Source organism: Sturnira hondurensis, unplaced genomic scaffold, assembly GCF_014824575.4.
Source record: "Sturnira hondurensis isolate 20B ecotype Veracruz unplaced genomic scaffold, ASM1482457v3 Scaffold0007406, whole genome shotgun sequence".
NCBI lineage: Eukaryota > Metazoa > Chordata > Mammalia > Chiroptera > Phyllostomidae > Sturnira > Sturnira hondurensis.
The window spans coordinates 4,432,287-4,455,881 of record NW_028080037.1 but is presented as its reverse complement, the minus strand read 5'-3'; the positions used below and the strand labels follow the sequence as shown (position 1 = coordinate 4,455,881).

Below are 23,595 nucleotides of genomic sequence, written 5' to 3'. Positions count from 1 at the left end.
GTTAGGGATGCCGCCATACATAACCTAGTATACTCACTTTTATTTATGATAAATGTTCATGCATTTTATTAGTTTCTGAGAGACACAACTCCCAGACTCACTTCAATTGAGCATGTATTTTGTCCCCATTGCATTGTAAGTCCTCAATAAAGTGTGCGCCTTACAATGATGGTGTGGCTTTTGCTAAAGCAAACAAAAGGAGATCTCAAACCAAATCATACCCCTCCAAGCGGCGGGGCGGGTTAAGAGGTGCTGGGAATGGAAGCGGTTTTTTGTGTGTTTTTTTTAAATCCAGGCACTTCAGTAGATGCCTATTTTTCTGGGGGCGGTGCCACACGTGGACCCGATGGACCCCTGCGAAACCGCCATTTTGGGGCCTTCTCCAAAGATCTCATACCGGCTTTTCGTGCAGCTGCCGCCGCTCTCCGCGGCCTTGCAGGGCAGGATGAATGTGATAGACCACGTGCGAGACATGGCGGCCGCGGGGCTGCACTCCAACGTGCGGCTCCTCAGCAGCTTGTTACTTACAATGAGTAATAACAACCCGTGAGTTGAGGCGGGGAGCGGCCTGGGGCTGAGGAGAAAGCGGAGCCTGTTCGGGAGCGGGGGGCTGAGGGGGCCTGGGGACAGGCGGGAAGGAGCGACGGGGGGTCAGTGAGGGCACGCGCAGCCGACTTAGCGCAAGTTGACTTCACCGGGTCCCCGCGTTGTGCCCGGCTCTGGGATGAGCTGCTAGCGGGGAACGTGTCGAGCGGCAGGGGTTGCTTCAAGAAATAGAAGGCGAAGAAGGCTCTTGAGGACGATCCCAGCGAGGGTTCCCCGTAAGTTGGGCGTGTAGGGTTTCCCGAGGTACCTGTCGCCAGGTGTAGCGACTGTCACTTCGCTGGGCCGATTGCTGCCTTTCCGAAGAACACCGTCTCCCCCACCAGAGCTCCGAGACCCAGTCTCCTGGTTCTGTGCCTTTGTCCCGCATCCGAGTCGGATGTTTCTCCTTGAGTGTATCAGGAGGGTCCGCTGCCTCGCCTCGGCAAACCCCCCGAAAACCGCAACCCCCTGGATGGGTGTGAGAGGCGCCCCTGTGCGAGGACCCGCAAGGGCCCCCTTTCACGTTTCCAGAAGTGCAGATTCTTGAGTCAACGTTGGAAGAGGGGCGGGGCTCTTTCCAGCCTTTAGTGCACGTCGCTCCCTTTCCGTAAATTTCTCCATTGTGCTGAAATTAAAGTTCCTTCCCGTGGCCAAGGCGGCCAAACCCCTTTCTCCCAGATTAAATCTCATACTCTGCTCCTAGTCTTCCAGCCTCCCTGCCGCCTCCTGCTGATACTGGAACACACCAAGCTCGTTGTCCACTCCGGGCTTTTGCTGTTCTGCTTCGAGTGCTCATCCCAGACCTGCCGCCTTAGGCAGGTTTCAACTCAGATGTCCTTCTGGACAACTCTTCCTCTCCCTTGCTCATCAGAATTGTTCCTTCTTCTCCCTGTTCTATCAGTTTGCCCTGTTTGACATTCTGCATCACATTATTTTTTTAAATGGAGGTATAACTGATATGTAACATTACATTAGTTTCAGGAGTACAATGTAATGGTGCAGTATTTACATATTGTGAAAGTGATCAGCACAATAAGTTTAGTTAACCCCCATCACTACATGTAGTTACAGGTTTTATTCCTTCTGATGAGAAATTTTAAGACCCATATTCTGCATCCCCCGCCCCCAGCGCAGTCAGCCCAGTGCCTGGTAGAGAAGCACTCACACAGTTGTTGAATGTTCAAGAAGTGCATACAATCTCGGGGAGGCGAATAACCTTGTTGGAGTTCACACGTTTAGTGAGGGGAGGAGTCACGATGTCTGCGTTTTGGTCCTTGGACTTGATGGTCTCCATGCTGACCTACCGCAGCCCTACTGCCTCCAGATGATGTTAACAATGGAATCCTCTGCTCAGAGTGGACCCATCCGCGTGTGCCCCGCTCTTGAAGTTCTCTAGGGCAGAAAAGAAAGGCCCCTTAAGTGCCTGCAGTGCAGCTACTGCTCCCGGTTTCGTGCTTTTGGATCTCGCTCAGAGCAACCCATCATTTTGCCACCATCCACTTAGTGTTGACAGGGAGGAGCCCTGGTCTCTGTCAGCCTTCTCTGTTTATTCTGGGGCCTTTCATTGGTTCTGAGTGATTTGTCAAGGCAGTTTCCACCACTGGGAATTTATGCACCAGTTAGTCGTTCTGAATTCTTGAAGCTGTTAAAAAGATAGTTGGAAGCAGTTTGATCCTCTGACTGAACTTCTTTTTCTTTTAAAAATTTTACTTTTTTATTTAGAGAGAAGAGAAAGGAGGGAGAAAGAGAGGGAGAGAAGCATCAGTGTGTGGTTGTCTCTCATACACTCCATACTGGGGACCTGGCTCTCATCCTAGGCACGTGCCCTGACTGGGAATCGAACCAGCAACCCCTTGGTTTTCAGGCTGGTGCTACACCAGCCACAGTTGGACTTCTTCATACTAGGTTAAACTGGCAGTTTCCTAGCTTCAGGAGACATTTAAATTCTGACCTTTGTTATTTATATTTTAGAATTTCTTACTGAATTGGCCGCACAACACAGTGAAATAATTCAAACAGAGCAGAAAGGATTTGCTATCAGATAAGTGTCCCTGAGTCTTGAACCTCACCACACCATTTTTCTTCTCCAGAGGCAAATGACTTGACAGTTTTTCCCATATCATTCCAGATAATAACTTCTGCATACATAAGTAGGCATGTGTGTTACAATATAGAAATATCTGAATGCTTTCTGAGTATAGTAACATTCTATCAAATCTTATTTCTCATTAAATACATGGAATCTCAGTGTTGGAAGAGATCTTAACTATTTGGACTTGACCTTTCAACCTTTCAGTCCTTGAATTTCCTTTTTAACTATATCCTATGTTTAAACTTTGCTTTAAAAATTTTTTTTATTAAGATAAAACTAACATACCATGGAATTCACCGTTTTAAATAACCTGTGTCTGTGGTTTTAAACATACACAGAGTTGGAGTAGACACCACCACTGTCTATTCCAGTACATCATTACCAGGAAGAGAAACGCCTTATCTCTCTGTTGTCACTCTTCAGTCTCACTTTCCCAGTCCTTGGCAACCACTGATCTAAAGAAATGAACTGTCCACAGAGTTCTTTGACTTTTAAGCATCTATAGCTTTCACCTCTCAAAAACATGTAAACTCTTTTTAATTTGGGAAGGAAGAGTGTAATTGGAGATTAAAAATAGAAGTTTCCTATTAAGAATGGTAGCCAGCTTATAGGCGCTTAAAATGCTTGTGAGCAACATTTAAGGTTAAAAAAAATTTTGAAACATTGGTTTCCTTACACTGTCCTTAAACTCCTGAGACTCCAGGAGATGGAAATTCTTTTAGTGCTACTAAATTTGCTTTTGGATATAAAATTGAAGGGAAAAAAACTTTATCAAATAAGGCTTATCCCACTTGCTTACCCTATCCTATTCCCATATTTCCACGTGTTTCACTATTCCTGTTTTCTTCAATATCTGAAGAGTGTTCAGTTCCTACAAACCTTTTTGTTCAGCACTTTCCTAAAAAGGATTCAAGTGGTGAAGTTTCTCTTTTCTGAGTTTTCATCCCTTCTTTGGTAATACTGGTTAAGTCATTCGATTGCTTTTTGTCTTACCCTAAAAATGGATGTTAATGTAAGGGAGTGTGGATATCTGTCAAACTGTTAAATTAAGAAGTCTTGGGTTAAAGAAGGGGAAGAAAAGATACATTTTTCTGTGTATACCTCTACAGATTTAGAAGTATCAATGCTTTCATAGTGAGTAAAGGGAACACATTAAACAATGATTTAAGGCAGTTTCCTAGATGTGTTGACCACATTAGGATAGAGTACGACTCTCATGCCTCTAATTTTAGGAACTTGAACTTAAGGTACATTTACTTTCTTGTAAACTGTCATTGCATAAGGTTTTGTGCTCGGCTCAGACACTAGGAAGAGACACTAACATTTGAAAAAACAGCCCATGTAGGGGATATCCTTTCTTTGTTTTCTAGTGAGTTATTCTCCCCATCTCAGAAGTACCAGCTTTTGGTGTATCATGCAGATGCTCTCTTTCATGATAAGGAATATCGGAACGCTGTGAGTAAGTACACCATGGCTTTACAGCAGAAGAAAGCCTTAAGTAAAACCTCAAAAGTGAGACCTTCAACTGGAAATTCTGCATCCACTCCACAGAGTCAGGTAATTGGAGATAAGTGCGATGAGGGGCGGTGGGAGCGAAAGACTGAAAGAATTTACAAGACTGCTGATTAGATGTAGAAAATGGTACAATAAAATGTAATTTTAAAGGGGACTTAACTGGATAAACAAAGGTGAAAAATCACTTAGATGAAAGAATGCATTGAACCAAACATTTAGGGCTTAAAGCAAAATTCATTCTGGATGAGTCTAAAAATGGAATTAACTGTAAATTATCTGGATTATAACCAAAGTCATGCATTATTCCTCATATTAAAAATTTCAAAATCTAAAGTGTTTTTATAATGCTAATGACAGTACAATTGTCATTAGCATTATAAAATGGAACTCCAGTGTTACAACTGTGAGTACCTAGGGAAGTATATGGGAAATGTAAGAATTCCTGCCCATTTTTTACAGCTGCTTAATAATTAATTAAATGAAGGAGGGATTGTAATTTCACCATTTGACAGAACCATCCCATTGCTAGAAATTAATTCTAATAGTAAACTCACAAAAGATTTACAGTATATATACCAAAGGCTCCTTATTGCAGCATTGTTTATAATGGCAAGAAATGAAGCAAAAGTGTTCATTAGGTAGATCTAGTTAAATTATAGCCATAAGTTTGAATATGATAGAATTATTAAGTGAAAAACAAGATAGAGGTGTATGTGCTGAATTCCCATAGTCTAGTATTTTGAAGAGATGTTTTCATTCCCTTATAGTGTCTTCCATCTGAAATTGAAGTGAAGTACAAAATGGCAGAATGTTATACAATGCTAAAGCAAGATAAAGATGCCATTGCTATACTTGATGGGATCCCTTCAAGACAGAGAACTCCCAAAGTAAGTTGTTACATCATTTTAACTCCCCCTTCCTTCCACCCCTCTTTTCCGTGTTTTCTCTGTACACTAGGGAGTTCGTCTGAACATTTTATTCTTCTAATTTTCACTTGGCTCCCTTGTTAATGGAGTTAGGGGTTCAGAGAAGTAGAATAGTGGTCTTACGAGACCCTGAAAATTCAGCTGATGAAAGTGATAGCTGGAGAATACTACAAGTGCTTATTCTTAGGTTTTTCTTACTGTAGAAAAGAATGATTTGCAGTATACTTCCAGGAGGCAACAGTACTGTTTTAGCGCCTCATTTTTTGCGTCCTGCAGATGTACACAATTGATGATGAGTAGTTTTATCAATCCCTTCATTTTCAAAATCAAGTCTACAAGATCCCTTTGGACTTACTTGTATGTGGGATATATATTTGCATTTGCTTTGGCAGCATGTTATTGNGAGACCCTGAAAATTCAGCTGATGAAAGTGATAGCTGGAGAATACTACAAGTGCTTATTCTTAGGTTTTTCTTACTGTAGAAAAGAATGATTTGCAGTATACTTCCAGGAGGCAACAGTAATGTTTTAGCGCCTCATTTTTTGCGTCCTGCAGATGTACACAATTGATAATGAGTAGTTTTATCAATCCCTTCATTTTCAAAATCAAGTCTACAAGATCCCTTTGGACTTACTTGTATGTGGGATATATATTTGCATTTGCTTTGGCAACATGTTATTGTGACTTGAATACCTTCAACTAAAATAGAGAGGTATGCTATCTTGTCTGAGTTTTGGGCGTATAAGCTATGGGTAGTGTCTACTTAAGCTAGTCACCAATCTGAATGATATTTATTTATTTACTTACTTATGTTTTTACAAGGTTTTATTTATTTTATTTTTTAGGGAGGGTAAGGGAGAGAGAAAAAGAGAAACATCAATGTGTGGTTGCCTCTTGTGCGCCCCCTACTGAGGACCTGGCCCACAACCCAAGCATGTGCCCTGACTGGGAATTGAACTGGTGACCCTCTGGTTCATAGGCCGGCTTTCAATCCACTGAGCCATACCAGTCAGGGCTGAACTTTATTTTTTTAAAGAACTATTCTGTAAGGAGTGTTATATTGGGCATCTTTGATTACAGCTGTTTTGTTTTGTTTTGTTTTTGTGTCTAGTTTAGAAGAACAATGCAAATCCTTGCTCTTAGTATTGAATTCACACCAGTATTTAATATTTTACTGTATACTCTCATGTTACCTATCTCTCTTCATTGAAAAACTTCTGTCTTGTGCTTAACAGTGAGGGATTTTGTCTGTCAGATGTCTGTGTTCATCCTCCTGCCCTTAAAAAAAAAGGAATATAAGCAGTGAGGATCTAGTGTATTTAGTTAGTGTTTTTTCACCTAAACATTGCTGAGTTTTCAAAGTAAAAACAATCAAACTTGGTGTGAATGTGCTTAAGTATCTCTTCAAATTGAGGGTGTGTTTATGATTTTCTGAGTTTTTATATTAAGCTATTCCCACGGTATATTTTATCATGGTGATTGCTATTATAAACATTTGGTAGTGTATTATAGACTGTCCTTGTCTCATAGTAAGCTTGAATGTTTATATACTAAACTGTGTTCTGGTGCCCTATGAAAAACTGTAATACCCCAAAAATAATTCTTTGCATATATGAAGAATACCTTCTGCCCTGGCTGGTGTGGCTCAGTGGTTGAGCGCTGGACTGCGAATCAAATGGGCGCTGGTTTGACCCTCAGGTAGGGCACACACCTGGGTTGCAAGCCAGGTCCCCAGTTGGGGGCGTGGGAGAAGCAACCACACATTGATGTTTCTCTCCCTCTCTTTCTCCCTCCCTTGCCCTCTAAAAATAAATAAATAAAATCTTCAAAAAAGTTTAAAAAAAAGAATACCTTTCTTTTGGAAGATGTTGTTTTGATTGTAAAATTTGAATTATACCTCTTCATTATCTTATTGGAAATGCACTATTATTTTGTCTTTAATGACTTGAAGGGATTTGGGAACAATGGGTAATGACGAAGTCAGTTTTGTGGTGTCTAGCACTTTGGTGTTTACTGCTGTCGTTTAAGAGGGACTGCAGGAATCTGCATTTACTTGGAGTTCATGGTCTTTCTGTGCAGCTGTGGTAGCCAGGAGCAAACAGATTTGTGCCTTGAACATGATATTTACAGTTTTTCTGTCTTGTCTGTTAGGGAGGTAACTGGCTTCTCAGTCTGTGTAAAGGACAAGGAAGGGAGTCAAAATACATGTAAATGAACCTCTGTTAATGTGTGGTAAACATGGCCACACATTCTTTCACAGTTTAAAGGAAAATTCCGGTGTGAGATTATTTTATCTTGGTAAATCTTCAGCTGTTGAGAGCAAACATACAATTTGTCACTCAGTTTTTAGAAAATTATGACTGTCTGTGTTTATGACTGGTGGAATGTGGCTCTGTGATGTTCCCAAGTAAGTATTTGTTTTAAAAAGAATGGACTTTCTCACTAGGTAATACTCAAAACTCATTCTTTTGTAAGTGACAGGTGGTTTAAGGGGAATTTTAATATTTGTTGGTCCATCACTCATGATTGTTGATAACAAGCAGTCAAGAAAGGTTCTTAAATTTAAATCTCATACTCTTTTTAAGTATTGCCACTGATACTGAAGTTTTCCTCTAAGTATCTTCTTTTGCATTTTCAACATAGCCTAAAATGGAAAAATCTGAGGCCAAATAAAAAAGTTTTCTTTCTGATATTTCATTGTTTCATTGTTTGAATCAGCATGGATTAACGCCATACTAGATTGTTTGTAAGTCCGTAATTGGAACACTGCATCTTCAGAGCCACTGTTTTGAGTAAAACCTGGTGTACAAAGCTACAGAGAATTGATGAGACTAAATCAGGGTTGGCTTTTTTTTTCTTGTGTGCCTTCCTGTTGACGGCTTCCTTAGGTTAGTGATCTGGCAACCTCTGTGTTGTATTATCTGTTGATTTTAAATTGGAATATTGTGTTTTTCTCTTTGGACTTCGAAGATCATTTATACCTTTCCTGTAACTCCTATATTCTTTGGAAATTTTAGGTTTTTCTCAAATTTTTTGTTGCATTTTTGGAAGGATTATTTTTATAGAGTTTACAGAGTTACACATTTGAATTATGCTACTTACATATTGTGACTAGCTCTGGATCGTTGTCACCTGTAAAGGTCAGTTAGAGTTTGATTTTTGTAGCATAACTTGGATGAGTCAGTGCCTGTCAATCCAAGCTGTAAGCATTAGAAAGGCTACAGTCTGGCTGCTAGACTGACTGTCAGAGAGAAGCCAAGTATTGTGCTTTTGTATCTGTCATTTCCTTTTTGGGGAAAATTCATCTGATCTTTCCTAACTAGCCATGTTAAGAATTCATCCCTTTCTATCCCTTGATGTTAATTGCATTTAAAATATGTAAACTCGAGCACTTCTAGGGTAGTCTGTCTTCTGTATTAAGATCAAGAAAGAGCCCTGGCTGGCATAGCTCAGTGGATTGAGCACGGGCCTGCGAACCAGACGATCGCGGTTCGATTCCCAGTCAGGGCACATGCCTGGGTTGCAGGCCGGTTCCTTGCAGGCTAACTACCAGCAGGGGACGCACAAAAGGCAACCATACATTGATGTTTCTCTCCCTCTTTCCTTCCCCTCTAAAAATAAATAAATAAATTTAAAAAAAAAGATCAAGAAAGAATCAAGGTAATTAAAATTCTGTGACATTTCTCAGATGAGTGTTACTCCCATTTCCAGAGGCAGCATCTTTGGTCCAGATATTATTGGACATTTCGGTTAGGTAAGTGAAAGGAATTTGATTTTCCTTTTAGAAATGGGGGGAGATAGGAACTACAAAGGTAGTAATTTTTGTTTGATTTGAAGAATGGGGTTGGCCTTTGTTTATTTTCATGAGGCTGTGGGTAGATTTTCCAGTAAAAAGTAACGTAGTAGCTGGCAGTAAAATTTAGGGCTTAAATTGATGGTGAAATATTTTCTTTGCAGTATACTCTTAATCTTAATTGTCTTCTGTTTTTATTTATTACAGATAAACATGATGCTGGCAAACTTGTACAAGAAGGCTGGTCAGGAGCGCCCTTCAGTCACCAGCTACAAGGAAGTGCTGAGGCAGTGCCCGTTGGCCCTCGATGCTATTCTTGGTACGGATCCTTCTCTGCCTGTGTTTATGGAGTATTCACTCCGGGAGGTAGTAGTTCTCAGTCCTGGCTATACATTAGAGTATCTTTATTTCCTAAAAAGTTTCACCTCTAGAGAGTGATATAACAGATTACCATTATCATGGATTTCACTGATCAAGAAATATTAAATTGTTTGTCATGTCCATCTTGATTTGAATAGGGAAAGAACAGGTTACCTTATAGCCCATGGAAAGGGTAATCTGTTGCTACTTGAAGAGCGATGCCATGTCTCACCTTCTCTCTCCTGCTTTCTGTTGGATTAGGTTTGCTGTCTCTCTCTGTAAAAGGTGCAGAGGTGGCATCGATGACAATGAACGTGATCCAGACTGTGCCTAACTTGGATTGGCTTTCTGTGTGGATCAAAGCATATGCTTTTGTGCATACTGGGGACAACTCAAGAGCAATCAATACCATCTGGTGAGAGCCACAGAATCAATTCAGCATTCTTAAGGCCCTTTCTTTGTGAGGAGGTCTGATGTAGCTAAATTCGCGAAGCAAAAAAATTAGATGCTTATCTCTTGGTGCTTTAGCCAGCTGCCCTGGGCTTTGTTAGTCTGTTATGTACTGAATGGTCCCAAATGTAATATCTCTACTGAGCACCTGTTGAATGTAAACTTGGACCGAGTAGCTCTGTACTTGCAAAAATGGTAATAACCCTTGCAGAGCAGAATGCTTTAGTGTGTCTTGCTTAAACCTGGAAGACACCTTTTTGCATGCCCCAGAAGCATAATTTATTGCAGCATCTGTTCTGGGTTGCGTGTCTAGCATGAGATTTTCTTCTTCTTTTAGTCAGGTTAAGTCTAAGAATAACAGACTGGGGTTTGTGTTATACAGTCATTTGGTTGAGTAGTAAGTAGTTGTCACTTGTGAACGACACTACATTTAACACCATATGTGTTTGTCCACTGAAAAACTGCAACCAGAAAGTTCTGTCTAGGTAACAGGAGGTGTCTGGTTTATTTTGTATATTTATTATCTTATCTTCTATAACTTTTAAAAAAATGATAAGCTCAGAATAAGGAAGTCCAATGTATACAGTTTTCTTAAAAAGTTTTATTGATTGATTTTAGAGCACGAGAGGAAGGGAGAGAGAAGCATCTGTTTGTGTTCCACTTATTTATGCATTCATTAGTTGAGTCTTATATGTGTCCTGACCAGGGATCGAACCCACAACTTGGGGTATTGGGACAACACTAACCAGCTGAGCTACTAGACCAGGACTACACAGTTTGTTTTAATGTTTTTTTCTTATGAAAAATTTTATACATACACAAAATAAAATGGTACCTATATGCTTGTTACCCAGATTTAACAACTAAAAGTATTCATAACAGATTTTAAGGTTCAATGTTTAATATCTTAAAGTTCACTAGAGAAAAAGTCATTGTTGCGTGATAATGTGGATCTACTGGGGAGCTTGGCAGACCTGTACTTCAGAGCTGGAGACAATAAAAACTCTGTCCTGAAATTTGAACAAGCGCAGATGTTGGATCCTTACCTGATAAAAGGTAAGTAATTCGTGGGGCACAGTGGCAGTGGCTGTAGAGGAGCAGACCGGAGAGGGTAGGGAGAGAATGTGGGATGGTCTTCTGATGGCGTTTTCACGGGAGTCCTTTGTAAAATGTATTGTTACAGTAGCCTTTTACCTTTTTGTAGGCCTTGGCACGTGTCTCTGACACTTGGGTAGTTCCATTTGAGCAGTTGTTTTTGCTCATTCAAGAGTCATCTCACCACAGATCATTATTTAGCTTTTTTCTTTTAGAAGGAGTCACAGCTTCTCCTTACGATTTATAGATTTATGATGTGCCTGACTGAGAATTTGGATGGCATACCCAGAACCATGATATCCTTTTAGGGAGTTTCGCTTTACTGTGTCCTTAGTGTAGTTAAAAGGGAATACGTGAATAGATGTTAAGAAAGGGATAAGGTAATTAAAGAAAATAATTAGGAGTGAACAACAAATAAAATTATTGATCTCAAATAAGATTGCAGCTGAAGGGGTAGCCACGGGGACTTCTAAAGGATGGCTGTTAGGTGACTTGGCAGTAAGTGAAAAGTGTGTGCTCAGGAATAGTAGTGGGGAATAAGGTCAAGTAGAAGGTCTGAAGTCTGCTTGTAAAGGCCCCCAAAAGGCCATGAGAATGACCTTCTTACAGTAAAGGCTTGTAGCCACTAGAATGACAGCAGGGGAGGAGGAAACACATTTGGAAAGATGAATTTGTTTGCTCAAGTACCCCCTCTTGCTCAGTGCTCATCTTTTCTCCAAGCTGCCCATGCCCGTGATGGAAACGGTATTTTAGAAATAACTGGCCCGGTTGTGGCCCCCTTGGGGCTGGAAGCCCAGACCGGAGTTCGGAGCTGGCAGGGGGGTTGCAGTAATCTCGTCTTGAGAGGCCTTGTCCTGGCAGTCTGAAGGGACAGCAAGGAGTGGAGGGGGAGTGGTAATGAGAGGTGGGTGACAGGAAGCAGGGGGCCCTGTTTGGGCCCTTACTCATGTTCTTGCAACCTGAGTAAGAACAAAATGTGGGGAGAGAATCTTACATGAACTAGACTCCAGAACTAGATGCATTTTCTGGAAAGGGCTAACACTTTCCCAAGACTAACTGGCACATTCATTGTGTATTCCGGACTGTGCCTACCCCTCTTGGGAGGGAGAACTCACTTGGTACTGTTTTGGTCCTTTCTGGTTATGAGTTAGGGTAGCTGCATATCATGCTGCAGGATGTAGGGACAGACAGTTTCTGAAAAGTACAGGCTTTTCAGTTGTGAGGTAGGTCCTTCTCTGCTTTTTTAAAGTTTTGGATGTGTTTTGTCATTTTATAAGTCATTTTGTTGGAAACCGAATGTTGATGGAAGGAGCTCTTGATGATGGAAAGGGCTCAGACCCTGAAGGATCTGGGGCCTCGGTGTGGGCTCTGAGGGTGGTGCTTCTCCTCTATAAAGGCCCTGCTGCTTCGTTTAAAGAGCCTCTTCCTTTCTAGGAATGGATATATATGGCTACCTCCTGGCACGGGAAGGGCGGCTGGAGGATGTGGAGAATCTTGGCTGCCGCCTTTTCAATATTTCTGATCAACATGCAGAACCCTGGGTGGTCTCTGGGTATGTTTATGTACTCCCTTTTCTCCCTGGTTTTCAACATTTCTTGAGGAAATTTTGGTTTTTCTTGAATACGATATCGTTTGAAAACGCAGGTTTAAGAGATAATCAGACTTGGATTCAAATCATGATCGTTGACTTTGGACACATGATCTACCTCTCAGGCTCTTTTCTCCCTTGAAAAATAAGGACCATACCCCTGCCTCATGGGGTGGGTGCTAATTGAGATCATGAGCACATTGTGCTTAGCGCTTACTCATGAAAGCGGTCAGTGAACAGGCCAGGAGGTGCTCCTTTGTTATTGACCTGGCTTTATAAATTCTCTGAATGTGTCTAATCTGATAACCTATCCAGGCCATCAGGTTCTTTTCCATAATTTTCTCCTTCTATATCAAAATAAATACTTAGTAGGTTGGTTTTTTGTTCTGGTTTCTTCTCCCTAATACTGGGTGGGCCAAACAGTTCACTTGGTTTTTTCCGTGAGATGGCCCTTGTAGCACTTGGTTGTCTTGACCTTCGTTCGAAACAGTTCTGTTAGACTGTATTGTGACAGCTGTTAGATTAGCGTGCATTAAAAAAACCCTTAACCAAAATTGGTGAATTTTTGTGTAGCCATTTTAATATTGAAGATGGAAGAAAATATGCAACATTTTTGGCATATATAGGTTATTATTTCAAGAAAGGCAAAAGTGCAACCACAACACAGAAAAAGATTTGTGCCATGTTTGGAGAAGGTGCTGTGACTGATTGAACAAGTCAAAGTAGTTTGCGAAGTTTCACGCTGGAGATTGCTCATTGTACGGTGCTTTCCTGTTGAGTAACCAGGTGAAGTTGATAGCAAGCAAATCAAGACATTAATTGAGAACAGTCAACGTTCTACCACACAGGAGATAGCTGACACTCTCAAAATACCCAAATTAATAAAGTTATTGGTGAAATTGAAATCTGTGTCTTATTTTATGGAAAAAAATCACATAGGTTTTTTGCCAATCCAGTATCTTAGGTTAAGTTTGGTTTGTAATGATTATGTAGAAAGTCTTCTGTTTTAATTTTTGGATGAAGTCTCTTTACACAGGCCTACCTCTGCGATAAAGCAAGGTGTAATATTTTTGTTGGTGGAGGATCTTGCCTTCAGTTTGCAAAAAAAGTGACCTCTGTCAAGAGCAGCGAAGTTCAGTAAAACGTGGAATGCCTGCGGTCTCTCAGAAACTCTTGATTGTTTTCTCCTCCAGGTGCCATAGCTTCTACAGCAAACGCTACTCTCGTGCCCTCTATCTAGGAGCCAAGGCCATTCAGCTGAACAGCAATAGTGTTCAAGCTTTGCTACTTAAGGGGGCAGCACTGAGAAACATGGGCAGAGTCCAAGAAGCAATAATCCACTTTCGAGAGGCTATACGGCTTGCACCTTGCCGCTTAGACTGCTACGAAGGTAAAGTAGAATTGTGGGTGACAGTGGGAACCTGTGGGCGTGGCCACCGCACCGGACGGGAGGTTTTGTTAGGCCAATGGTTCCCACACTTTGTTGTACATTTGGAGTTCTCTGGGGGGACCTCTGAAAATCTGGTGCTGACCCGCTCTGATACCATTTCAGTCAGAAGGTTTGGGGGTGGGAGGTCGGCAGGCATCAATATTTTCTGAAGATCCCAGGTAATGCTAATGTTCAGTCAGGCCAGTTTGGGAATCACTGCATTAGGCATTTTAAATTTCTTTACAGCTTTCGCTGGATTTTTTACTCCATACTTTCAGAATCTACTTTCTCATTCTCCCCCCCCCCCCCCCCCCGATTTTTGGTGAGTAAGTAGTAGTTAAGGTTGTTTTGGGGTTTTTTTGTTGTTGTTTGTTTTCCTCTTTTTGGTTTCTCAAATGTGGCCAACTCAATGTGAATCTCTCTCTGCTGGCACTGTGTTGAATCACTTGGTTGTTTTTACGTCTTTATTCTTTTTCACAGTTGCCTTACTTTGGGCCAGAAGTATTACTTAAAGAGTAGCTCCATATTCACACGGTGGGGCTGGCTGTGGGAACTGGCCGGTCCACTGTGGCCCCCAGCGTGGGCACAGCCGGGGTTGAACTTCGTTTGTTACAAACTATTTTAGGTTCCTGTGAACTGACCCTAGGAGTTCGAAGGAGCTGTGCCGGCTTCAGCTGTGTTTGGTGACTTGGTCACAGATTTTAAAATAGAGCTTACAAGATGCAGTTCCTCCAAAGCATATTTTTATGAGATTTAAAAATAAAACACGAAGAGTCGAGGGGTGATTTGCTGTTAACAGGAAGATGAGTTCAAATTTGAAAAATAAAATCTGAATTGGGGGGGCAGGGCTGGGAATACAAGAAAGAAAACTGTACTTGAACAAGAGTTAAAAAAAAAGAAAATTTGAAAATTGGGGTAAAGAACAAATCTGCTTAGATTGCCAGAGAGTTATGCCTATTGTGGCTTTGTTCTTAAAGAAACCCCAGCAAACCAAGCTTTTGGTTTCAAATAAAATTGTTTTGTTTTTGTTTTAAGATTTATCTTTTAGAGGGGGGAAGGGAGGTAGGAAGAGAAAGTGAGGAACATCAGTGTGTGGTTGCCTCTGACATGGCCCCAAATGGGGGGACCTGGCCCACAACCCAGGCATGTACCCTGACTGGGAATCGAACTGGCGTCCCTTTGATTCATATGCTGGCACTGATCTACTGAGCCAGACCAGCCAGGGCTGGAGTAAAATTCCTAATCTAATCCTAAAGTCGTAACTTCCCTACCTCCCAGCTGGTCTTCTCATGCTTATTTGTGCTGGGTACCTGGTTCACTAGACCCCAGCAATGCAATTGAGTAGCCCCACTGCCACAGTGCCGGGCCACAGGCTGGTTGGAGTTGGTGGTGGCAGAGGTAGTTACCCAGGGGGCTGGCTGATGAGGCTTCACAGTTTGCCTTCACTCAAGCCACCATTGGGAGATTGGATGGGGTGACTCTGGTTATGCCTGCTGGTGCTTCTTGCAACCTCCAGGCCAGCTTCTCTTACTGGTTGTGACCCTGAAGTTCTGAAGTGCATTTTTTCCATTTCCTTTGGATGTCCCAGCGAAGCTGTAGCAGGGATGTACAATTTCTCAATAAGTAGTTGCAAACAACCATATTCTGACTCTGACACATTACCCTTAAATAAGAGTTAGGTAATTTCTGGTTAAGTAACCATAGTGTGTGGTGGAATGTGCACAAATGTTATAAATGCTGCTAGGGTGGAGGAGTATGCAGAGAAAATCTGCCAGGGATTGTGTGGGTTTGGGGTTTAAGCTGTTTTTCTGTTTTGATGAGGATTTGGTGCCAAGAAGTACTTCCTCTGTTCTCCTCGACTTGGCATGAGAAGTTGAGAGTTGTCTCTACTTGAAGTGTCCCCACAGGGCGTCTGTCTTGCTGTTGGTATGAAAGGAGGCCGGAGCTGCCAATCTCAGTATTGGGTCTGTCTGATAAGTGCTTTCCGTCTAGTTTAGGGAAGCCCTTAGCAAATGCTTTTGGAGATAACCTTATGTTTCAAATGGAAAAAGTCTTCCTTTCTCCTTGGGTTGCTTTTAAGGGCCTTTAGTTTGTAGAACTTTGTAGGAGCTTAAGTCTAGGACTCAAGGTGATAGAACACAGCTGGACATTAACAGCTTGTTAAGAAGAACCTTGGGTTTTGTTGGAACATTTGTTACTTTTTCAGCTAACGATGAGTGTCATGTTTGTTCCTCTAGCATTCAGCTGGCTGCCTGCACTCTTCGGTCACTTCGGTGTGTGTGTTTCCTTCACTAACTGAAGGTGCCTTTGCAGTGCAGGCTTTTTCCGTGTCCGCCAAGTGCTCTGGAGAGGAGCACTTACTATTATTCCATCAACATATCCTCCGGTCTAATCTCTCCATCAAAGGTTTCTGTGGCCTTTCCTTGTCTGAAACTTTGAAGGTTTATCATTGGGAAGGCTGGTGGAGTGGAAGCATGGCTTGGAATGGTAATGTGGTGGGTCTTTCTGCATTTTATTTCAGGTCTCATTGAATGTTACTTAGCCTCCAACAGTATTCGTGAAGCAATGGTGATGGCTAACAACGTTTACAAAACTCTAGGAGCAAACGCACAGACCCTTACCCTTTTAGCCACTGTTTGTCTCGAAGACCCAGTAACACAGGAGAAAGCCAAAACTTTGTTAGATAAAGCCCTCAACCAAAGACCAGATTACATTAAGGCTGTGGTGAAAAAAGCGGAACTACTTAGTAAGTGTATTTCATTTACTCCCTTGTTTGTTGTTCGTTTTATAAAACCCGATCTCAGTCGGCTTCCCCAGTCCAACCGGTTTCAGGTGATCAGACAAGTGTGTTCCTTTTGCAGGAGGTCTGAGCCCAGGTGAGTTGGGGTAGCACAGCTGAGTGCAGCTGGCTCGGACCAGCTGGACCGACAGTGACGTGGAGCTGTGCTTGGTTGATTCTTGTTCAGCTAATTGTGATCTGGTTTGGACTAGACCCATCTGGATTCTGTTATGATTTCCCTTTTACCCTTGGTTGGGTTTTGGTTTTTGTTTTTGTTTATTCCAGTTTACAAGGAACTCCTAGGTTTGGGCTAGTTTGGCAAATAAAATGCATGCTGGCTTTTGTACTTTAAAAAAAATCAGAACCCAAACTGCAGATTTCCTAATGGCATAGGAATCCAGGTGAGCTTGTTCTCACTTCTGCCACACCACTGATCTCTTGAGGATGTCTACAAATAGATTGTTGGATTGTGATCAGTGTTGTGGTTTTATGTATCAGACTTGAGATGGGAATGTGTTTTCAAGATGTTGTGAAGTTGGAAAATGAGTGTTTTTCTCACCCCCCCCACCCCCCACCCCCACCCCCAGGCAGAGAACAGAAATACGAAGATGGAATTGCTTTGCTGAGGAACGCACTAGCTAATCAGAGTGACTGTGTCCTGCATCGGATCCTGGGAGATTTCCTTGTAGCTGTCAATGAGTATCAGGAAGCAATGGACCAGTATAGTATAGCACTAAGGTAGGCACTTAGCTTCCCTGGGGGGAAGGTTGATGAGGGGTAGAGAAGGCAGGGAACTGTCACAGGAAGTCTGGAAACACACACACACATGCTGTGTCCACAGCTGAAAACAGAGTAATAACAGTAATTTGTGAATTTGTAACTTCGACAGTTTTCTTCTTAAGTATCTTAACATTAAAGAACCATGCCACTCCTAACCAGCTCGTACCACTCTATAACACCTGTTTTCATTTGTGTTGGTCACCTTCCTGGCCTTGACCACACACACACACACACATATGCACACATATTTTTATAGGGTTATAGGTAGTATATATTTTATATTCTGCTTTTTCAAATCAGAGTGTTGTAAATACTTTCCCGTATTTCTACCTGCTGTAGCAGTCAAGAACCTAAGCTCTGAAGTTTGAATACTCCCTTCACCACCTGTTACCTTGGGCGAGTTACTAACAAATTTCCTTGTCTCTATCTATCGTATTAAATATTAAATGATTAAATGGGGATTAAATGATTATTCCATGTAAAGCTCTTAGCACTGTGCCTGGTACCTAGTAAATACTAAATAAATAGTGGTATTCTTGCTGCTTAGTACAGAAGTGATTTCTTTGAGGGTTGTCTGCGTGTGTGTAGGGTCCTGGTGCAGGCCTGTCTTTACCTGGTCACACCCACCGCCCGTGCCGAAGTTGAGCACCACGCCTGCGCCTGGCATCTCCGTAACCACTGGGGGCGCTGCAGTCCCAGTTGCTCTCGGTCTCAGACGTGCGCACTGGTGGATACCCCGTGCTAAGTGCTTTCATAGCAGGCTCTAGAGGGCAAGGTCGGGGTGCAGAGGGCGGGGAGCCCTGGGTGTGGGTGAGAGCTGTATGGAAGGATTCAGAGGAGAGGGGATGATACAGATCAGTCTACAGTTATGTAAGGAGGAACAGGGTTCCCACATGGGTTTTGTTTGCTTTTTGGAAGCCCAGAAGCAAGTGAGAAAATAAAATGCTGGGCTTTCATTAGAGGCGGGATTTGATAGGGGCGGGTCGCCGGCTGGCCTGGGGTATGGGCCCAAAGAAAAGAGAAAAGGTTGCTGGGGAGCCAAGCAAATAAATGTTCTTGAGCTTTTGGACTTCGGGGGCTTCTGCACACGTGATGGCTCGTAGCTGCTACACTGGAAGCCAGGTAGGGGCTGCGCTGGGCCCTGCAGGCTCACCTAGGAGCGGACACGTCTGTTCCACGGTAAGGATGGGTTTGGTTAACTGCTGAATGCGGTGAATGTTTGCTTATATCATGAGAACATGGAGCAGTTTTACAGGAAAATCAGTACTTTTTTCATAATTCTGTAGCTTAAAAACTCAATTCTGTTAAGAAATTACATTTGGATTCTTCTGTTAATGGTTTTGTGTTATCTGGTAGCTTCCGCTCTCATAAAGCTAGGGGAAATGTATGAAAATATTAAAGGAGTAAGTGAAGAAAACCGCAAATTGAGAAGTCTAAATATTAGGACAAGACACCTCTTTTCACTTCTAGCGATGGACCCCCTCGACCCCGCCTGTGGGACTGGAGTTGTCCGGAGAGGCCCGGCGTGAGCCGTTTCCCTGGGACTGGGGCTCATTTCACTGCCGCGCCAGGGAGATGACACATCAGCCAGCAAGAAGCAAGGCAGAGATTCAGGCCTCTCCTTTGTTTTGTTGTCCCCTAGTTTGGACCCCAATGACCAGAAGTCTCTAGAGGGGATGCAGAAGATGGAGAAGGAGGAGAGTCCCACGGATGCCACTCAGGAGGAGGATGTGGACGACATGGAAGGGAGTGGGGAAGAAGGGGACCTGGAGGGCAGCGACAGTGAGGCGGCCCAGTGGGCCGACCAGGAGCAGTGGTTCGGCATGCAGTGAGGCAGGCGGCAGCTCGTGGCCACACTGGCCTGCCCTGCTCCGAGCGCATCCGTGGACTGAAAGAGCCGTAGGAGCCCGCTGTCTGGGAGGACATGACTCAGCGTGTGCTTGCAGCAGGGGTTTCTGCCCCTGGCTCCATATTTCTAGTGGTGACTTTGTTTTCTAAACTGAGCCCGACCCACCCTCCCTGTATCTCCATCCTCCCCTGCTCCAGACAGGGAGGACCCAGTGAGCCCTCTGAGGGGCCCACAGATGTGCTGGGACTTCTGGGACAGAGTGCTTTTTTATATAACTAATTTCTAAGCCTGAACACGAGGAATAGACAGTGCTTTGTCTGTGGTGTTGTGGATGGGTTGCCCAGAGCCAGAGTATCATCTCCGGAGTCGGACAGCGGCATGGGTCGGCCCTTTTACGGAGGAGGGAGGGTTTCCCGGCCCAGAAATCATCCTGGGCTGTCCAAACTCCCTGGTAACCTCGCTTCCTTCTGCAATGTTAGTGATGCCTTAAGCTGACAGTTGCTATTTTGCAGAACAATTTTCCTATTTGCTAATCTGGTAACTTGCCTATGAGCCTGGGCCGGATCTGAGAAACAGGTGTAACCTAGAGCATGAACAGAGGTGCACCTGAGTTAATTAACTAATAAAACTGTTTTATGTATAGTAATGGTGTTGGGTTGATCAGAATGGAAGCCCGTTATCGATTTTTTTATTCCAGTACATCGATTCAACCCTATTTGCCATAAGTAGCCTCCCTTTCTTCCCAGAGTGTGGGGAGCTGGTAGGATTGGGAACCTCAGGAACACTGAGCTGGTCCGTCCATCGGTGTTTTCTGGTAAATGTCTCGAGGGGAGAGTCTTTGGCCAGATTTTGGGCTGTTTCTGGCTGGCTGGCCTGAGTGTGAGGGCTGCGTCTGGTTTCGGCATCTGTGGGGTCATCAGAGGGCCTGTCCCCTGGGTTTAGTTGCTGTCAGACTCGCCCCTTGTTTAACGGGTGATGATGCTCTTGACAGTACGGTTCACCAGAGACTGAAGTGCCGGTGGGGGGTGACACAGCTAACCCCAAATTCCCATTAAAACAAAATTAGTCAAAAGTGGTGTAAAATGTGATTTTTGATGTAAGTGGAAAGTTCTAAAGTGTAAAAACAATGGAAATGTATAGTGGTTTAGGAGCTCAGAACATCTGATCATTGAAATTTTAAATGCACAGAAAGTTACTGTTAAAGGATCTTTGAGTATGAGAACCAAAGCCTGGGCAGCATCATTTGATCGAGCGGTTTCTAAAGAGCCCACCAGGCAGGTTGGGGTCATGGCCTGAGCGCTCACTCGGGGTGCAGCTTCCTGCCCTTCCTCAGCAGCCTCCGAGCGGGCATTGCCTACCAGTCAGTGCAGGGGAGAAGGGCACGACCTCTTGGCTGTTCCCCTGGCTCTGGAGGGGGCAGAGCCCCACCCCACTGTGACCCCTGAGATTCTCTCCGGGTCAGGATGTGCCTTAGAGCACAGGCCATGTGCGCACCTTCTTCCATCAGCATCCTTACGTTTCTCCCCTGTCCTGGGCTGCCCTCTCTGCTCTGTGGGAGCCCCTGAATCTGTCCAGTCCTGGCCCCTCCATCCCAGCATCACCAGGACTAGCTCCCTCGGGCCCCTCCCACCTGCCCCTCCAGCATTTCCACCCTGACGGTTCCGGATTCTGGGTGGAAGAGACTAATGAAGTTGCGTTGTTAGAGCGCCTGATGTGGGATTGGGAATACTCATGTTCCACATCGAAGAACGGGAGGAGTTTGACTAGAGGTCCCAACTGGTTGTTCACTGTCACTTGTTCTCATAAACCTCCCAAGGGCAGGAGGCTCCAGGAAGCAGGGGTGGAATCAGGCTGCCCTGCTCTGTGACCGTCCCACTGGACCACCTGCTGGGAGAGCAAGCAACCTGGCCAGGAAGGGCCACCCAGGTGCCTTTTGGCGTCTGGAGTTGCACATGAGGGGATGTGTTAACTGACCCCTATCATCCTCCCTCCTGGGCCCCCGGGCCCCTCCCCCCCAGTTATTTGTAGCATGGGCGTGGAATCAGATGGGCAGGGTTCTGAAAGTGCCAGCTCTCCCACAGTTGGCCTTTCGGGGCAGGCTGGGTGGTCAGCCTCACGGCCCAGGCTCTACGTCTGCCTCTCTGGCCTGTGGATGGAATAAAGCCCGTGTGGGGTTGAGCACGATGCCCATCATGAACATCATCACCGTCATCAGGGACTCGCAGGCTGCCGATCCTTCCCTGGGGAATCAGCCTGGTAGGTAGGACCACTGAAGCCTTGTCCCTCTCTCCTTGAGGCCCCTCAGCTGAGCAGGGAAGCAGGGTCCTAAGGAAGGGTGCTCCCTTCCCTCCAGCTTGGTCCTTCATGCTCCTGTCCTGTACCCCTTCGTGTGCCTGGCAGAAGTGACCCCTGCAGGGCTGCTGCCGAGAGCCCTCTGACAGCCTCAGTTTGGGGGACACTCCCATGCCTCTGAATTCTTCCTCAGAATGAGGCCAGCTATTTACCGAAACTACTCAAATGAGCATGCATCTTTGATCACTCTCGCCCTGACTTCCTTATTCGATACAGGTGTTTCCTGGTCCAAATAGCAAGAAACCTAAGTGAGGGGGGTTGAGGGTCTCAGAATCTTCCGGCTTGACCTCAAGGGCCCCGCGGGGTCCCCTCAGGTGCTGCCTGTGGGTGGGGACTACTCCCACTGCCAGGTCTCTGGAGCCTGTGCCCAGGCCTGCTCAGCCAGCCCCAGGGCCGCATTCTCTGCTGACGCATTCTCTGCTGACAGGCGGTGAGGCCCGACTGGACAAGCACCTCACCCTGGCCTCTGGGGACAGCACTCCTACCCAGCCCCTCGGGGATCCCTGGCACTGGGAGGGCCTGTAGAGGTAAGTGCCCTCGAGAGGCTTTTCACTTTCTCCAGCAGCCTCCCCACCCGGGGGCAGCAAGAGGAGCACTGGCCAGCATCTCCCCTTGGTGCATGATGGGTGGGCATGACGGGTGGTCGAACACCCGGCCCGGCTGCACCTGGGCCACTACCAGTCAGGCTTTCCCAGATTGCTGTAGGAGGTGTCAGTGGCTGCCAGCATAGAACACGCCACGTATTTCATAAACCACACAGTACCAACAGCACCAGGAAGAAGCCAGAAGCCCACAACTCAGTCTCCTTAGCAGCCATCAAAAGAAAACAATTTAGAGAGTACCCTTGTGTATTGCTGGTGAGAATGCAAAATGGTAATGGCCACTGTGGAAAAGTCTGGCAGTTCTTTAAAAATGTAAACAAGTGTGATCTAGCGATTCCACTTCTGGGTATGTACCCAAAGGAATTGCAGCAGGGTCTTGAACAGATCCACACACCCGTGTTCGTGAAACAACAGAGTGTGTGGAAACATCCCAGGCCCGGTGATGGATGAATAGATGGATGAACAGGATGTGGCAAGCCCGTGCAATGGAATGTGATTCAGTTTTCAATATTTATTTTTAGAGGAGAGGGAGAGAAACATCGATCATACACCCCCAACTGGGGACCTGGCCAAAACCCAGACACGTGCCCCGACCAGGAATCGAATCTGACCTTCTGGTTCGTAGGCCGGCACGCAGTCCAGTGAGCCGCCCAGCCAGGGCGTCAGCCAGGGTGTGATTCAGTCTGAAAGGAAGGAAATCCTGGCACGTGCTACAACATGCGTGAACCTTAAGGGCATTCTGAGGGAAATAAGCCGGCTACAGAAGAACAAATACTGTATGATTCCACTTACGTAAGGTCCCCAGAGGAGTCAAATTTGTAGACTCGAAGTAGGGGCTGGGAGGAGGAGGGGGGAATAAATGAGGGGCTAGGGTTCAGTGGGACAGTTTCCATTTGGACTGTTGGGAAAGTTCTGGGGGTGGTGGTGACAACCGTGTGAATGCACTTAATGCCATGGAACCGCACTTACAGGTGGGTAGGATGGCGGGTCTCGTTACTCTTGAAAACCTTAGAAACAGTAAAGAAATGACCGATAATCCTGCTATCCAAATAACCCTGTTAACACAAGTATTTGTAATGTAGGTTATATAAACTTAAAGACAATGTTCAGCAGTGATTGAAGATCTAACTGGCTTGTTACTAAATGATTCATGAATTGGGCAGCTTCCCTCTAGCAACCAGACAGCACCTGGCAGGGCAATGCAAAGTGGGAGGTTTTTTGTTTGTTTGTTTTATAATATTTTATTTAGAGGGGAAGGGAAGGAGAGAGGGAGAGAAATATCGATGTATGGTTGCCTCTCGTGCGTCCCCTTCTGGGAACTGGCCTGCAACCCAGGCATGTGCCCTGCCTGGGAATTGAACCAGTGACTCTGGTTCACAAGCCAGCGCTCAATCCACTG

General features: G+C 44.5%; 1 protein-coding gene across 4 annotated transcripts in view; it reads left to right on the top strand.

The window, feature by feature from the left end:
* The first annotated feature begins 314 nt into the window (after positions 1-314).
* The window catches only part of ANAPC7 (anaphase promoting complex subunit 7), a 28,803-nt gene continuing 5,522 nt past the window's right edge, over positions 315-23,595 (top strand). Inside the window, exons 1-11 of one of the 4 annotated variants that reach the window (XM_037052069.1) lie at positions 315-546; positions 4,048-4,234; positions 4,960-5,079; positions 9,120-9,231; positions 9,534-9,687; positions 10,636-10,778; positions 12,252-12,369; positions 13,599-13,795; positions 16,356-16,580; positions 17,201-17,351; positions 19,036-19,888. In XM_037052069.1, coding sequence (XP_036907964.1) covers positions 347-546; positions 4,048-4,234; positions 4,960-5,079; positions 9,120-9,231; positions 9,534-9,687; positions 10,636-10,778; positions 12,252-12,369; positions 13,599-13,795; positions 16,356-16,580; positions 17,201-17,351; positions 19,036-19,225 — 1,797 coding nt within the window. In that variant the 5' untranslated portion in view covers positions 315-346 and the 3' untranslated portion in view covers positions 19,226-19,888. The other 3 variants (XM_037052071.1, XM_037052072.1, XM_037052070.1) reach the window with 3 other exon arrangements.